The 17,269-nt window shown below is 41.9% G+C and overlaps 1 protein-coding gene across 1 annotated transcript in view; it reads left to right on the plus strand.

The window, feature by feature from the left end:
- Window positions 1–2,034: 2,034 nt before the first annotated feature.
- Window positions 2,035–17,269, plus strand: part of syt14a (synaptotagmin XIVa) — a 56,195-nt gene continuing 40,960 nt past the window's right edge. Inside the window, exons 1-2 of the mRNA XM_065012890.1 lie at window positions 2,035–2,538; window positions 13,315–13,586. Of these exons, the coding sequence (XP_064868962.1) occupies window positions 2,235–2,538; window positions 13,315–13,586 (576 nt within the window). The 5' untranslated portion in view covers window positions 2,035–2,234. The remainder of the gene's footprint in view (window positions 2,539–13,314; window positions 13,587–17,269) is intronic.

Below are 17,269 nucleotides of genomic sequence, written 5' to 3' on the forward strand. Positions count from 1 at the left end.
CCACATACAAATAAATATAGTAACACAAGTTTGTATTTTTTTTTATTCGTCATGGAAACGTATTCCAGTGGCTGTACCAAGCAAGAAGACAGTAACTGCCTTCTAGGGTCAAAGGACATGTCAGTGGTCAGAGTCAATATGAATAAACAATTACGTCATAGTAAGACATCAGATAACCACATCTCCATTGATCTGCCTACAATTAATTTAGCTGGACAATTAAAAAAACTTTTAAGTCATTATTCTCAGTTTCACTGAGTTACTGCTCTTTTGCTTGGTAGAGTAGTATGGGTGCTGCCATTTTTTCCCTCATATGATCAGTGGTGGCAAAAAGTACTACATCTCATACTTGAGTAAAAGAAAGGAATCCTTAATAGAAAATGAAAGTCACCCAGTAAAACACTACTTGAGTAAAAGTCTAAAAGTATTTGGTTTTAAATATACTTAAGTATCAAAAGTAAATGCAGTTGCTAAAACATACTTAAGTATCAAAAGTAAAAGTACATATTATTTCAAATTCATTATTTTAAGCAAAATGTTGTATTTATTTACGGATAGCCAGGGTCACACTCCAACACCCAGACATCATTTAAAAACAAAGCATTTGTGTTTGTGAGTCCGCCAGATCAGAGGCAGTAGGGATTACCAGGGATGTTCTCTTGGTAAGTGTGCTAATTGGACCATTTTCTGTCCTGCTAAGCATTCAAAATGTAAAAAGTAGTAAAAAGTATATAAGAGTAAAAAGTATATAATTTTCTTTAGGAATGTAGTAAAGTAACAGTTGTCAAAAATATAAATAGTAATGTAAATTACAGATACCCCCAAAAACGATTTAAGTAGTAGTTTAAAGTATTTTTACTAAAGTACTTTAAACCACTGCATATGATACTGTATACTGGTAGGGCCAGGAGATTTCCAAGTCAGTTCTACTCTTTTGGGTAGTTTGTTGCCTCTACCAGATGACTGTCCACTGCCATCTTGGCTCAAAGCAGCCTCTAATTTGACTCTTGATTGTTGTTGTGAAACATTCGACCTGATATGGGGCAAAAAGTATACAAGATTTATGAAACAATATTATGAAAAGTTACTGCATGTATAGTGGTGACATAGCCTTTCTACTCTGAACAAAAATATGAAAGCAACAGCAACACTCGTCTGAGTGTGCCAGAGCGCAGAATCACAACTGACAAATTTACGAACGCTCAACACCTGTTGAATATGGACGGTGTCAGTAAACGTTGGAAAAAAAGCAGCAGCACAGTTGCAGACACCAACACTCTGGATAACATAAAAACAGTCTAACCAGCTCTGCTAGGATGAGTAAAATGGTCAGAGTGAGCTGTTCTCTCATTTGGGTATGGAAGTAGCTAGCAAGCTAGCCAACGTTAGCCAGTTAACTTGGGTGCTTTACTGCTGTTGTTAGGTCAGAACGCTCAGATCAAAAGAGCACACTCTGGCGGTGGGGTTCTCTGGTCTGGGCAGGCATAAGCTATGGACAACGAACACAATTGTGTTTTACCAATGCCATTTTAATGCACAGAGATAGCGTGACGAGATCCTGAGGCCTATTTGTTGTAAAGATCGGACCCTTTTCTTCAATTTTCACCTAAAATGACATACCCAAATCTAACTGCCTGTAGCTCAGGACCTGAAGCGAGGGTATGCATATTCTTGATGCCATTTGAAAGGAAACACTTTGAAGTTTGTGGAAATGTGAAATTAATGTAGGAGAATATAACACATTACATCTGGTAAAAGATAATACAAAGAAAAAAACATTACTTAATGTTTTTATTCATCTTTGAAATGCAAGAGAAAGGCCAATATATGACTTAGGAATATAGGCACAATTCAGATGTTGGCCTGTAGATGGCAGCAGTGTATGTGCACTATTTTAGACTGATCCAACGAAACACTACATTTCTGTTCAAAATGTTGTATCAAGACTGCCCAAATGTGCCTAATTGGTTTATTAACACATTTTCAAGTTCATAACTGTGCACTCTCATCAAACAATAGCATGGTATTCTTTCACTATAATAGCTACTATAAATTGGATAGTGCAGTAAGATTAACAAGAATTTAAGCTTTCTGCCGATATCAGATATGTCTATATCCTGGGAAATGTTCTTGTTACTTACAACCTCATGCTAATCACATTAGCCTACGTGAGCTTAACCGTAACGCGGGGGAGGGGGCACCGATCAAGTAGAGGTTAAAATAAAAATGAAAAAATGGTAATTAAAGCTGATCCTACATTTGATCTTAAGTACAGAAATCCACTGGAACATATCTCTTTCCCTTTTTATCTTCCACCTCTAGAAAAGATCTACCCTGACGGTGACCTGAAGGGTTCGTCGTCAGACAGCGAGGATGAGGTGATGGGCCAGTACCAAGAAGCAGTCAACCGATCGCAGGGTCTCCGAGGCGGGGCTAGCGGCAGCCAGTCGAATGGCTACGGCTGGGAGATGAGGCAGAAGTACAGCCCCCTATCAGCCGAGTATGACGGCTACAGCAGCGAGGCTTCGGCAGAGGACGGTAGGTTACGTCTATAAGGCAAAGGTGGAAAATCTTAGGGCAACGGTGGGCACAGTGTGGGTGCTGTCTTTTGTAACTACATTGAAAAGGCTCAGTTAAAAATTAAATGTTAATTTCTTGACGCTACCCATCCCTGTCGCAGGATCATTTTAGTCAGTAACCGCTGAATAGCATAACAGTCAAATAATATTACTAAAAAATATTCATATTCCTGAAATCACAAGTGCAATATTGCAAAACACAGCTTAGCCTTTTGTTAATCCACCTGTCGTCTCAGCTTTACAGCGAAAGCAATCCAAGCGTTTGTGTAAGTTTATCGATAGCCTAGCATAGCATTATGTACACTTAGCATCAGGAAGCTTGGTCACGAAAATCAGAAAAGCAATCAAATTAACCGTTTACCTTTGATGATCTTCAGATGTTTTCACTCACGAGACTTCCAGTTACACAACAAATGTTCCTTTTATTCCATAAAGATTATTTTTATACTCAAAATACCTCCGTTTGTTTGTCGTGTTATGTTCAGAAATCCACAGGAAAGAGCGGTCACGACAACGCAGACGGGACTTCCAAATAGTCTCCATAATGTCCAGGCAAATGGTCACACCAGATACTAACTGGTTTTCTGATATACACCCCTACTTTTTTTCCAAGGTATCTGTGACCAACAGATGCATATCTTTATTCCTAGTCGTGAAATCCATAGATTAGGGCCTAATGAATTTATTTCAATTGACTGATTTCCTTATATGAACTGTAACTCAAAAAAAATATTTGAAATAATTGAATGCTGAATTTATATTTTTGTTCAGTGTAGTATTTCCTGTAATGTTTTTGGGGACATTACTGTAGTATTTACTTTAGTATTTTTTGTGGTCTGTAGTACACTGTAGTATTTACTAAATTATTCTACAGTATACTACAACATTCTATAGTAAGTACTACACATGATTAAAGTACAGTGCATTCTGAAATTATTCAGACCCCTTGACTTTTTCCACATTTTGTTACATTACAGCCTTATTCTAAAATTGATTAAATAGTTTTTTTCCCTCCATCAATCTACACACAATACCCCATAATGACAAAGTAAAAACAGGTGTTTAGACATTTTTGCATAGAAATTAAAAAGTAATAATGAAATATCACATTTAAATAAGTATTCAGACCCTTTAATCAGTACTTTGTTGAAGCACCTTTGGCAGCGATTACAGCCTCCGGTCTTCTTGGGTATGACGCTACAAGCTTGGCACACCTGTATTTGGGGAGTTTCTCCCATTCTTCTCTGCAGATCCTCTCAAGCTTTGTCAGGTTGGATGGGGAGTGTCTTTGCACATCTATTTTCAGGTCTCTTTGGAGATGTTCGATAGGGCTCTGGCTGGAACACTCATGGACATTCAGAGACTTGTCCCGAAGCCATTCCTGTGTTGTCTTGGCTGTGTGCTTAGGGTCATTGTCCTGTTGGAAGGTGAACCTTCGCCCCCAGTCAGAGGCACTGCACGATCTAGAGCAGGTTTTCATCAAAGATCTCTGTACTTTGCTCCGTTCATCTTTGCCTCAATCCTGGCTAGTCTCCCAGTCCCTGACACTGACAAACATCCCCACAGCATGATGCTGCCACCACCATGCTTCACCGTAGGGATAGTGCCAGGTTTTCTGCAGTCGTTACGCATTGGCATTCAGGGCAAATAGTTACATCTTGGTTTCATCAGACCATGAGAGACCATGAGAAATGAGAGTCCTTTAGGTGCCTTTTGACAAACTTCAAGCTGGCTATCATGTGCCTTTTACTGAGGAGTGGCTTCCGTTTGGCCGCTCTACCATAAAGGCCTGATTGGTGGAGTGTTGCAGAGATGGTTGTCCTTCCCATTTCCACAGAGGAACTCTGGAGCTCTGTCAGAGTGACCATTGGGTTCTTGGTCACATCCCTGACCAAGGCCATTCTACCCCAATTGCTCAGTTTGGCCGTACGGCCAGCTCTAGGAAGAGTATTGGTGATTCCAAACTTCTTCCATTTAAGAATGATGGAGGCCACTGTGTTCTTGGGGACCTTCAATCCTGCAGAATTTTTTTGGTACCCTTCCCCAGATCTGTGCCTTGATACAATCCTGTCTCAGAGCTCTACGGACAATTCTTTGGACTTCATGGCTTGGTTTTTGCGCTGACATGCACTATCAACTGAGGGACCTTATATAGGCAGGTGTGGGCCTTTCCAAATCATGTCCAATCAATTAGATTTAGCACCAGTAGACTCCAATCAAGTTGTAGAAACATCTCAAGGACGATCAATGGACACAGGATACACCTGAGCTCAATTTCAAGTTTCATAGGAAAGGGTCTGAATACATACAGTGGGGAGAACAAGTATTTGATACACTGCCGATTTTGCAGGTTTTCCTACTTACAAAGCATGTAGAGGTCTGTAATTTTTACCATAGGTACACTTCAACTGTGAGAGACGGAATCTAAAACAAAAATCAAGAAAATCACATTGTATGATTTTTAAGTAATTAATTTGCATTTTATTGCATGACATAAGTATTTGATACATCAGAAAAGCAGAAGTTAATATTTGGTATAGAAACCTTTGTTTGCAATTACAGAGATCATACGTTTCCTGTAGTTCTTGACCAGGTTTTCACACACTGCAGCAGGGTTTTTGGCCCACTCCTCCATACATACCTTCTCCAGGTCCTTCAGGTTTCGGGACTGTCACTGGGCAATACGGACTTTCAGCTCCCTCCAAAGATTTTCTATTGGGTTCAGGTCTGGAGACTGGCTAGGCCACTCCAGGACCTTGAGATGCTTCTTACGGAGCCACTCCTTAGTTGCCCTGGCTGTGTGTTTTGGGTCGTTGTCATGCTGGAAGACCCAGCCACGACCCATCTTCAATGCTCTTACTGAGGGAAGGAGGTTGTTGGCCAAGATCTCGCGATACATGGCCCCATCCATCCTCCCCTAAATACGGTGCAGTCGTCCTGTACCCTTTGCAGAAAAGCATCCCCAAATAATGATGTTTCCATCTCCATGCTTCACGGTTGGGATGGTGTTCTTGGGGTTGCATTCATCCTTCTTCTTCCTCCAAACACGGCGAGTGGAGTTTAGACCAAAAAGCTCTATTTGTGTCTCATCAGACCACATGACCTTCTCCCATTCCTCCTCTGGATCATCCAGATGGTCATTGGCAAACTTCAGATGGGCCTGGACATGCGCTGGCTTGAGCAGGGGGACCTTGCGTGCGCTGCAGGATTTTAATCCATGACGGCGTAGTGTGTTACTAATGGTTTTCTTTGAGACTGTGGTCCCAGATCTCTTCAGGTCATTGACCAGGTCCTGCCGTGTAGTTCTGGGCTGATCCTTCACCTTCCTCATGATCATTGATGCCCCACGAGGTGAGATCTTGCATGGAGCCTCAGACGCCAACAGTTGTTGCCTTCTCACCAAGCTGCTTGCCTATTGTCCTGTAGCCCATCCCAGCCTTGTGAAGGTCTACAATTTTAGCCTGTCCTGAGTTCCCGAGTGTTACCATGACCTCAAACCGGTATTTAGCAAACAGCGGGCCACCATGCTACCACCCCATAGACCTTACGATTAGCCCATCAGCCCCCCTCCCCAGAGGTCGGATCTTTTCCCTATCTCCTCCCGAACAGCAGGCCTCATTCGTCCGTTCACCTCGCCCGCGTGGGCAGGGTTTTTCTTTGGGTCCAAAAAAGTCGGTGGATTACGTCCTTGCATCGACTACCGGGGACTCAATGCCATAACCGTCCGTAACCGCTACCCGCTACCCCTTATGGCCACAGCAGATGAGCTGCTCCAGGAAGCAGCTGTCTTCACTAAGCTTGACCTGCGGAACGCATACCATCTTGTGCGGGTCAGACACGGTGACCAGTGGAAGACCGCTTTCAACACGCCTACTGGTCACTACGAATACTTGGTGATGCCCTTCGGCCTGACCAACGCCCCGGCGGTGTTCCAAGTGCTCATAAACGATGTGCTTAGGGATATGCTTAACATCTTCGTGTTCGTTTACTTGGATGACATCCTCATCTTTTTGAGCTGCCTTCAAGAAAACACAAAGCATGTCAGACAAGTACTCAAACGCCTCCTAGACAGCCATTTGTACGTTAAGCCTGAAAAATGTGAATTCCATTCCTCCCGAGTACAATTCCTGGGATTTGTAGTGGAAACCGGTCGAGTCCAAATGGACTCCAGGAAGCGGATTGGCCCACCCCCAAGTCCGTTAAGGAAGTTCAGCGTTTCCTGGGCTTCACAAACTTTTACGCAAGTTCACCAAGAACTTCAGCTTGGTGCCAGCCCCTCTCTCAGCTTTAACCAAGGGTGGCAACGCAAGGTTTCTGTGGGGAAAAGAAGCAGAGACGGCCTTCCAAGGACTCAAGCAGCGCATCCTCTCTGCTCCCATCCTGACACTACAGACTGCGGATGAACCTTTTGTGGTGGAGGTAGACGCATCAGAGGTTGGTGTTAGAGCTGTCCTGTCTCAGAGGGGTGAAGACAGGAAGCTCCACCCTTGCGCCTTCTTCTCACACCGGCTTACCCCAGCCGAGAGGAACTACGATGTGGGGGATTGTGAACTCCTAGCGGTTAAGATGCCATTGAAGGAATGGAGACACTGGCTCCAGGGGGCTTCTCAACTGTTTCAAGTGCTTACGGACCACAAAAATCTGGAGTATATCCAGCAGGCGAAGCGGTTGAACTCCAGACAAGCTCGATGGTCTCTTTTCTTCAATCGACTCCAGTTTATCCTCACCTATCGGCCCGGGTCTAAGAATCTCAAACCGGACGCCTTGTCCCGAGTCTACGCTCCTGCCATTCGAGAGGATACTGACATGCCTATCCTTCCTGCCGCTAAGATCGTGGCCCCGATCTCGTGGCAAGTTGAGGATACCGTGAGACGTTGTGGATTTATATTTTTGCCTAAAGAACTTTCCATTTTGCCTTAAAACACCATCTCAAGTACTGCTGTGTCTGCCTCGAACCCTCGTTCGTAGCCGGATCTTGAAAGCTAGTTGAAATGAATTATGCCTACTCAAATTTTATTTCAGCACCATGAGCTGTCCATTTCCAATTGATTGTGCCATGGCTGCTTCTTCAAGTTTCATCACCACAATGTAAGTTACTCGAAATCTGTCTTATTGTGAGGTCAATAACTAATAAATACAGTGCCTTCAGAAAGTATTCACAGCCCTTGACTTTTTCCACAATTGGTTGTGTTACAGTTTTAATTTATAATGGATTAGATCGAGATGTTTTGTCACTGGCCTACACAATACCCCATAATATCAAAGTTGAATTATGTTTTTAGAAAATGTTCCAAATCAATAAAACATTTTAAGCCACTAGGGATCCTGGTTTGAGTCCAGGCTCTGTTGTGGGGCCGGCCTTGACTGGCAGACCCATGAGGCGCCGCACAATTCAGTTAACCCACTCTTCCTTGGCCATCATTGAAAATAAGAATTTGTTCTTAACTGCCTTGTTCAGGGGCAAAATGACAGATTTTTACCTTGTCAGCTCAGGGATTTGATCTTGCAACTTTTTGGTTACTAGTCCAAAGCTCTAACCACTAGGCTACCTGCCGCCTGCTTTTTGACACAGGCGTCCTTCCTAACTCAGTTGACGGAGAGGAAGGTATCCGCTCAGGGATTTCACCATGAGTCCAATGTTGACTTTAAAACAGTTACAGAGTTTAATGGCTGTGATAGGAAAAAAAACTGAGGATGGATCAATATTATGGTTATTTCGCAATACTAACCTAATTGACAGAGTAAAAAGAACAAAGAATGTGCAGAATACAAATATTCTAAAACATGCATTCTGTTTGCAACAAGGCACTAAAGTAATACTGTACTACAACAACTGTTGCAAAACAATTCACTTTTTGTCCTGAATACAAAGTGTTATGTTTGGGGAAAAGCCAAACATCAAGCATACTGGTGGCTGCATCATGTTATGAGTATCCTTGTAATTATTAAGGGCTAGGGAGTTTTTCCTGATTAAAAAAAACAAATGGAATGGAGCTAAGCACAGGCAAAATCCATTAGGAAAATCTGGTTGAGTTTGCTTTCCACTAGACACTAGTGGTGTATTCACCTTTCAGCAGGACAATAACCTAAAACACAAGGCCAAATCTACACTGTAGTTGCTTACCAAGAAGACAGTGAATGTTCCTGAGTGGCCAATTTACAGTTTTTACTTAAATCTACTTGAAAATATATGACAAGACCTGGAAATTGCCAAAGGTGCTTCTACAGAGGATTGACTCAGAGGTGTTATATATATATTTCTTTTATTCTATTTCTATTTCTTATATTTTTTTCATATTTCTGTATTTCATTTACAAACATTTCTAAAAACATGTTTTCACATTGTCCTTATGGGGTATTGTGTGTAGATAGGTAAAACATGTTTAATCAATTTTGAATTCAGACTGTAACACAACAAAATGTGGAATAAGTTAAGGCGTATGGATACTTTCTGAAGACACTGTACATCATGGGTTAGAAACATATACTTTTTAATCAATTAAAGTAGTAGCAATTTATCAAAGTTGACATCCAGTCCTCTTTCAAATCGTTGTGTTGTCCTTCAAAAACTGAACAGAACATAGGCAATAGGCTAGGCTAGTTTATTTTTTGGGACTAGCCCTGATCAAAAAAGATTTTCGTAAGCAGCTTTTGACTCTCTGTCTGAACTGCCATTGTGTGCCTAGACAGCAAAGCTATTGGTTTGGCAACACTCAAAAAAGTTTTTGAGTCTTCATGTACCACAACCAACAACTATGCAGTGGAGCTATTGGTATAAGGATAAGGAGGATGAAATGGACAATGAACTGTATAATGACATTGAAATTTAGGCCTAGATTAGCTAGGCTCTCACCAACTGTTATTTTCCAAAAAAGAGTTGTGTTTGTTCAAAAAAAGAAACAGCCCAAAATAGCATTTTGTCTCTTATTGTTATCATGGAAGATGTAATTAAGATTCATGTCTTAACCCAATGAGTCCCACAATAATGCTGGAGCATTTTGAACTTGTAACCCATTTTAAACATTGTGTGTTTAAAATGGGTTACAGACTTCTGGGTTGTACCATTGAATTTGTCTATTTCTTCTTCATCTGTAGATAACAACAACATAAGTCTGTGTGATTAATGGGGTCTGAGCTAGAGCGATGGTTGTGAGACAAGGGCGGGTCCCGAAGGGGTCTTTAAAAACATAACTGTACCTATCACAGCTCAGGAGAAGACCCAGATGCAGACAGTTTGAAGTAACCAAAGTTTGTTTCATAAACAGGGGGCAGGAAAACGACAGGCAGAGTCCGAAAGGTACAGAACGCCAGGCAGGCTCACTGTCAGGGCAGGCAGAATGGTCAAAACCGGGAGAACTAGAAAACAGGGACTAGAGAAAATCACGGGGAAAAGTACAGGGAAGACGCTGGTAGGCTTGACGAGACAAGACAAACTGGCAACAGACAAAGAGAAAACACAGGTATAAATACACTGGGGATGATGGGGAAGATGGGCGACCTGTGGGGGCGGGGGGGGGGGGGGGGGGTGGCGACAAGCACAAAGACAGGTGAAACAGATCAGGGTGTGACAGTAGTGCCTGAATGGTTTGAGCTACAAACTATTAAAAGCCATGTATGAAATGCTGAGACTCTCACGAACACGCACAAGTAATGCATATTTTGCACTATAATGCTGACAAGCTACACAAGAGTCGTTAGATAGAAGATCATAGGAAATCCTAGAATATAGTGTCTATAATAGTTTAATAGGCTCATAGTTTTATGTTTTTATTATTTTATTTAACCTTGAGATTAAACATCTATTTTACAAGAGAGCCCTGTACACATTACAATAAAAACAGAATATTAAAACATACAAGTGTTTAAAACAATGTAATTCAGCACACAATTAACAACTACATAGAAGTCCTCAATCAATCATTTAAACTGCCTGAGTGGCAACAGTACATCTAGCTGCAGTGAACTCTGCATATTGTTCCACAAATTAGGGGCAAAAAAACTACACGTGGATTTTCCTACATCTGTGGAGACTGAAGGGATCTCTAGTGTTATTCATTCCTGTGAATGGGTTTGGTAACTTATGATTCTTATCTTAATGAATGATGTTACATATAGATGGAGTTTCTGTAAGATTGCTTTGAAAAAATAAAAGGGAATGCAACTTTCTTCTTACAGACAAAAAGGTCCATCCCACATTTTTGAACAGACTACAATGATGAGTCCTAAAATTGTCCCCTGTGATAAAACGTATTGCGGAATGGTAGACTGCGTCCAAGGGTTTTAAAACAGAGGTTTCCGCATGCAAGTTAACAATTTCACCAACATCCAATACAAGAAAAAACGTTGCTTGAACAATCTTTCTCCTATTTTTAAAACTAAGGCATGATTTATTTCATTATAAAAAAAACAATATTGGTTGCTGTCACAAACTCCACTAAGCTGTCACTGACTAGTTGGATATTTATTTCCCAATGTGTAAACTATTTCAGCATTCATATAAATTTGTTTTTATCAGGTTTTTCCTTTTACTGGACCGTATGCCTAATTGTATGGTGTTCTACTTGTAGCCCTGGTTATCATGAAAATAAAATTGTAAAACGCATACTTGTGAGACTATATTTAAGGGTGGACATGTAGATAAATGAAAGTCAGAAAAATACAACGTTTTTTTTGCAGGGGTCTCTGGACTGATAGGGTTAATTGCAGATTGGACCCCAGGTGTTTTTCTTTGTTTTTATGTACACAAGCCTACTAGACAAGCTAAATTACTTCTATGCTCGCTTCGAGGAAAGTAATACTGAAACATGCATGAGAGCATCAGCTGTTCCGGACAACTGTGTGATCACGATCTCCGTAGCCGATGTGAGTAAGACAGGTCAACATTCACAAGGCCGAAGTACTCCGAGCATGCGCTGACCAACTGGCAAGTGTCTTCACTGACATTTTCAACCTCTCCCTGTCTGAGACTGTATTACCAACATGTTTCAAGCAGACTACCTTAGTAGCTGTGCCCAAGAACACTAAGATAACCTGCCTAAATGACTACCAACCCGTAGCACTCACGTCTGTAGCCATGAAGTGCTTTGAAAGGCTGGTCATGGCTCACATCAACACAATTATCCCAGAAACCCTAGACCCCACTCCAATTTGCATACCACTAACAGATCCACAGATTATGCAATCTCTATTGCACTCCACACTGCCCTTTCACACATGGACAAAAGGAACCCCTATGCGAGAGTGCTATTCATTGACTACAACTCACCATAGCACCCTCAAAGCTCATCACTAAGCTAAGGACCCTGAAACTAAACACCTCCCTCTGCAACTGGATCCTGGACTTCCTGACGGGCCGCCCCTAGGTGGTAAAGGTAGGTAACAACACGGCCCCCAAGCTGATCCTCCACTCGTGGGTCCCTCAGGGGTGCGTGTTCAGCCCCCTCCTGTACTCCCTGTTCACTCATGACTGCACGGCCAGGCACGACTCCAACACCATCATTAAGTTTGCCGATGACACAACAGTGAGACAGCCTATAGGGAGGAGGTCAGAGACCTGACTGTGTGGTGCCAGGACAACAAGCTCTCCCTCAATGTTATCTAGACAAAGGAGATGATTGTGGACTATATGAAAAGGAGGACCGAGCACGCCCCCATTCTCATCGACGTGGCTGTAGTGGAGCAAGTTCCTTGGCGTCCATATCACCAACAAACTAACATGGTCCAAGCACACCAAGACAGTCGTGAAGAAGGCACAATAAAACCTATTCCCCCTCAGGAGACTGAAAAGGTTCTACAGTTGCAACATCGAGAGCAACCTGATGGGTTGCATCATTACCTGGTATGGCAACTGCTTGGCCTCCAACCGCAAGGCACTTACAGGGTAATGCGTATGGCCCAGTACGTCACAGTGGCCAAGCTTCCTGCCATCCAGGACCTCTATACCAGGCGGTGTCAGAGGAAGACCCAAAAAATTGTCAAAGACCCCAGCCACCCTAGTCATAGACTGTTCTCTCTGCTACCGCATGACAAGCGGTACCGGAGCGCCAAGTCTAGGTTCAAGAGGGTTCTAAAACAGCTTCTACACCCAAGCCATAAGAATCCTGAACATCTAATCAAATGGCTACACAGACTATTTTGCATTGCTCTTTTGCGCTGCTGCTGCTCTCTGTTTTTATCTATGCATTGTCACTTTAATAACTACCAACATGTACGTATTACCTCAATTACCTCGCCTAACCGGTGCCCCGCACATTGACTCTGTACCGGTACCCCCTGTATATAGCCTCGCTATTGTTCTTTTACTGCTGCTCTTTAATTATTTGTTACTTTTATTTATTATTTTTTTAGGTATTTTTCTTAAAAATGCCTTGTTTGTTAAAGGCTTGTAAGTAAGCATTTCACTGTAAGGTCTGTGACAAATAACATTTGTTTTGATATGTATGTTAATCTTTTTAGTACCTACAGATTATGGGGGGCATACATTTTAAAAATCCTGGAGGGACTGCCTGAATATCAGTGTTTCACACTGAAAATGTGATCCAAGAAAGGACTAGCAGAAGTTAGATAGAACTGTCAAACTCATTTTTAAGATTGGCTTGAATACACCAAATCAATCCCTTACAATTGTAGGAGATTGTCACTCAACAAGGGTACAGGAAGAGACAAGTTTGGGTTTGAGCCTGCCAAAGTAATTTTGTTTGTGTTTGATGATCTCTACTCCTTCCCCCCCAACCAGCGAACTGCATCCAGAGGATGAGGCGAACGCCCCCGCTGGATGAGCTTCAACCACCACCGTACCAGGACGAGGACGGCTCCCCGCGGATGTCCTACACACCATCAGACCTGGGCGACGCCAAGTGCAACCTGTCCCAAAACAGCGACAGTCCCCATCACTCCTACGGCAAGTGTCCGAGCGAGGCCAGCAATGGACAGGAGACAGAGAGTTACTTAAACAAGGGGTATGAGGAGGACATACCCAGCGACAGCACAGCTGTGCTCAGCCCAGAGGTGAGAGACACCACAGGACATACCGGAAAGACATAACCAGTAACATATTGGAGAAAGAGTTTTTCATGAGGGCCAGTTTCCCGGACACAGATTAAGTCTAGTCCTGGACTCAAAATTATTTTCATTGGATATTCTTAGCTTTTTAGTCTAGGACTAGGCTTAATCTGTGTCCAGGAAAGCGCTCCAATGTGTTTTGCCACATTTCTATAAAACATACCGTATAAAGGATGTAGGCTACGTCTAAGGTAAATGACCACTTGAGTTTGTATGCCAATGATGCAAATTGAATAGTGAATCAAACATAATATAGTCATTTGTTCAACATGTATTTGGAATATATTTATTTTTGAAAGATGTGAGGCATGTTTGTGATTATCATATTGTGTGAGCGGACCAAGTAATTGGGCGTCACTCTAAAGCGGAAAGGTGGAATAAACGAGTCAGGAGTAGGTTTTCTTGATTGAACACAGTTCTCTATTGAGGGCACTTGGTCAACACAAACACTCCAACATAATCAATGAAAATCTCCCAAGGAAAAAACATACATCTTCTTCTCCAGATCAAATAGGAACACAATACGATTATCTTTAAACTACAACAAAAGTCACGGGAATGTCACCGTCTTAGCGGTTCTTCATGGATAGCTCCTCTGTCTCAGTGGCCATCTTTCAGAGATTCCCCCCCCCCTTCTGCTGGTTCCACACTCTCTCTTATAGGGGAAGGAGAATATGTCATTAGTACCGTCAGCTGTGCTTAATTGCCTCTGGTTACCTTGTCTCCCATGCCTTGTTGGGCTACTATCCGTGAGCCCAGCCTGCCCTCTGGTGGTCCTTCCACAATATGTAGGTGTAAAAGGTCTGAATCAGAGATGAGATCAGACACTAACATAAAATAAAAAGGTGTAAACTGAGACTCATTGATATGGCATGACCATAAACAGTGGTGCAAATAAGGAAAGTACAGAGAGAGTGCTAAACAAGAGGCTGATCTTGTCACAGATATTGTGAAGCATTTGTACATTTACGCAAAAGTTCTCTCCACCCTCGTGCAATGTGAAAACGGTGTGAAATTAAATGCTGATGAGATTGGCCTCTTGCCTTGTACACTCTTAGAAATTGTGCTATCCAGAACCTACAAGAGACCTTCGGCTGGATGGAGAGATAGAACACATGGAAGCACACAAACTGTATCCCTACAGATCAGTCAGTAAATCAATACTCCAGGGTGAAGTTTTACATTGCACTCTTATGCTTTGTTCACACTGCAGGCCTTAATGCTAAAAACATTTTGGGGTAGCACTTCATAATAATTCCATGTAACTCCATTTATAATTGATTAGTAAAATGTTTATTCATTTTTATACTTTATAATGACTAAATAAATGTTTTGAGTGACCAGTGTAATTTCTCACAAAAAGATGGACATGCCATTGGTAGACATTCCAGTAGTACCTGATGAGTACCTGCCATGAAGCCCAAAACAAACACGTATACAAAAACACAGGGATGTAACCCAAACAAAAGAGCGAGGTAAAACCTAATAAATACACGGGGCGAGACCCGTAATACACTACACGGTGTCGAGACCCGTAATAACAAATGCACAACAATACACAGGACAAGACCTGTAATAAAAAGTGCACAGTACACGCAACACGAAATAACAAAGCACAGGTACTCATAGACCAACGGACATGGGAACAATAACCGACAAGACAATGGTGAACAGAGGGCACAAATACTGTATACAATTACTAATCAGGGGAAATGGGAACCAGGTGTGCGTAATGAAACAGTTCAGTGACGCCTAGAGGCCGGTGGCGTAGACCTCCAGAGATGGTGTAGGGAATGAGCAGCAGTACCGGGGGAATCTGTGACAGGTTAGACCTAGAAAAACCAAAAATGACCCCCTGTAGGAAAAGGAGAGTCTCACGAACACGATGGCTTTCTCCGACTCGTCTAAGGTAACTCATACAAATGAATAGGTGAGAAGATAATATATATATACCTATAATTCCTGTGTAAAAGAAAAAATATTTTTTTCCTTTCTAATATCTCCTAGATATAGGACAGACGCTTCAAACCCTTATGTCTTTTTTGCCATTTATGAATGTGTTATTCAATGTGTTTCTATGGGCTCTAGTAGTGAAAGCCAAATTCAATATCTATTTTTTATATCTAAAGGGGTCCTAAAATGCTAAATAAAGTAGCTAAATGATCCGTATGACCTTCTTAAAACAATTCTATATGTCTGCTTAGAACCCCCCTCCCTCAACGGCTTAGACTTCTAAGAATATATTAAGCAAACTAGATGGCACCGTTTCTTGTTTTTATTTTATTTACAGATAGCCAGGGGCACACCACAACATAATTTACAAATTAAGCATGTGTGTTTGGTGAGTCCACCAGATCAGAGGCAGTAGGGCAGACCAAGGATGCTCTCTTACGTGAATTGGAAAATGTCTCTGACCTGCTAAGCATTCAAAATATAAACAAGTACTTTAGGGTGTCAAGGAAAAAGGATGGAGTAAAAAGTACATTATGGATGTTCATTAAAAAAAATGGGGTATGGATGTGGGTACGCAGACCCATGAGCCACTGCTGCCCCTCATGTTGAGTTCCATTGTTTTGTGGCTCCGACCCCCATCGAAAATGCCTGTCCCTGTTCTAGGCTATTTTCATACCTTAACTTTGGGATAGGCGTGCCGCTTAGCGCCCCACCTCGACAACATCCGGTGAAATTGCAGAGCGCGAAATTCAAAATTCAGAATATTAAACATTCATGAAAATACAAGTGCCTTACATCGTTTAAAAGCACAACTTCTTGTTAATCCAGCCGCTTTGTCAGATTTCAAAAAGGCTTTACAGCGAAAGCATACCATGCGATTATCTGAGGACAGCGCTATTTACATTACTGGAGATAAATAACAAAATGCGCGCCCTCACCGACACACGCCACAACACTACAGCCAAAATGGGAGCCACCTAGAAAAACTACAAATTCTACAAATTCTTTTTTCAAAAAACAAGCCTGAAACTATTTCTAAAGACTGTTGACATCTACTGGAAGCCATAGGAACTGCAATAAAGGAGGTATTCCATTGATATTCCCATAGACAGCCATTTCAATGAGTGGTGAGCTCAAAATAAAAAATCTGGATGGATTCTCCTCTGGTTTTCGCCTGCCATATCAGTTCTCTTATACCCACAGGCATTATTTTATGCATATCCTAGCTTCTGGGCCTGAGTAACAGGCAGTTTACTTTGGGCACCTCAGTCATCCAAACTTCCGAATACTGCCCCTATCCCGAAGAAGTTTTAAGGAACAACAGGTACTGCTGGAATGTCTACCAATGGCATGTCCATCTTTTAGTGAGAAATTACACTGGTCACTCAAAATATTTATCAAGTATTTACAAAGTATAAAGGCCAGTGACAATTTTAGCATGTAAATCTTAGTGGGGCAAAATAAATTGTTTTTAGATGCATGCCAGCAAACCCACTACACAACACAACACTAAACAATATATTAATTGGACTATAACGGTGACAAACGGTGCCGGCCTACATAAAGCTATCCCAACAGCAGAGCTTCATTTCAGTACCATGGAGTGAATCCTTAACTTCTTATGGTATAGGGGACGCTTGCGTCCTATACCAGGGAAAAAGTCAGGGAAAATGCAG

This window comes from Oncorhynchus nerka, linkage group LG28 (assembly GCF_034236695.1).
Source record: "Oncorhynchus nerka isolate Pitt River linkage group LG28, Oner_Uvic_2.0, whole genome shotgun sequence".
NCBI lineage: Eukaryota > Metazoa > Chordata > Actinopteri > Salmoniformes > Salmonidae > Oncorhynchus > Oncorhynchus nerka.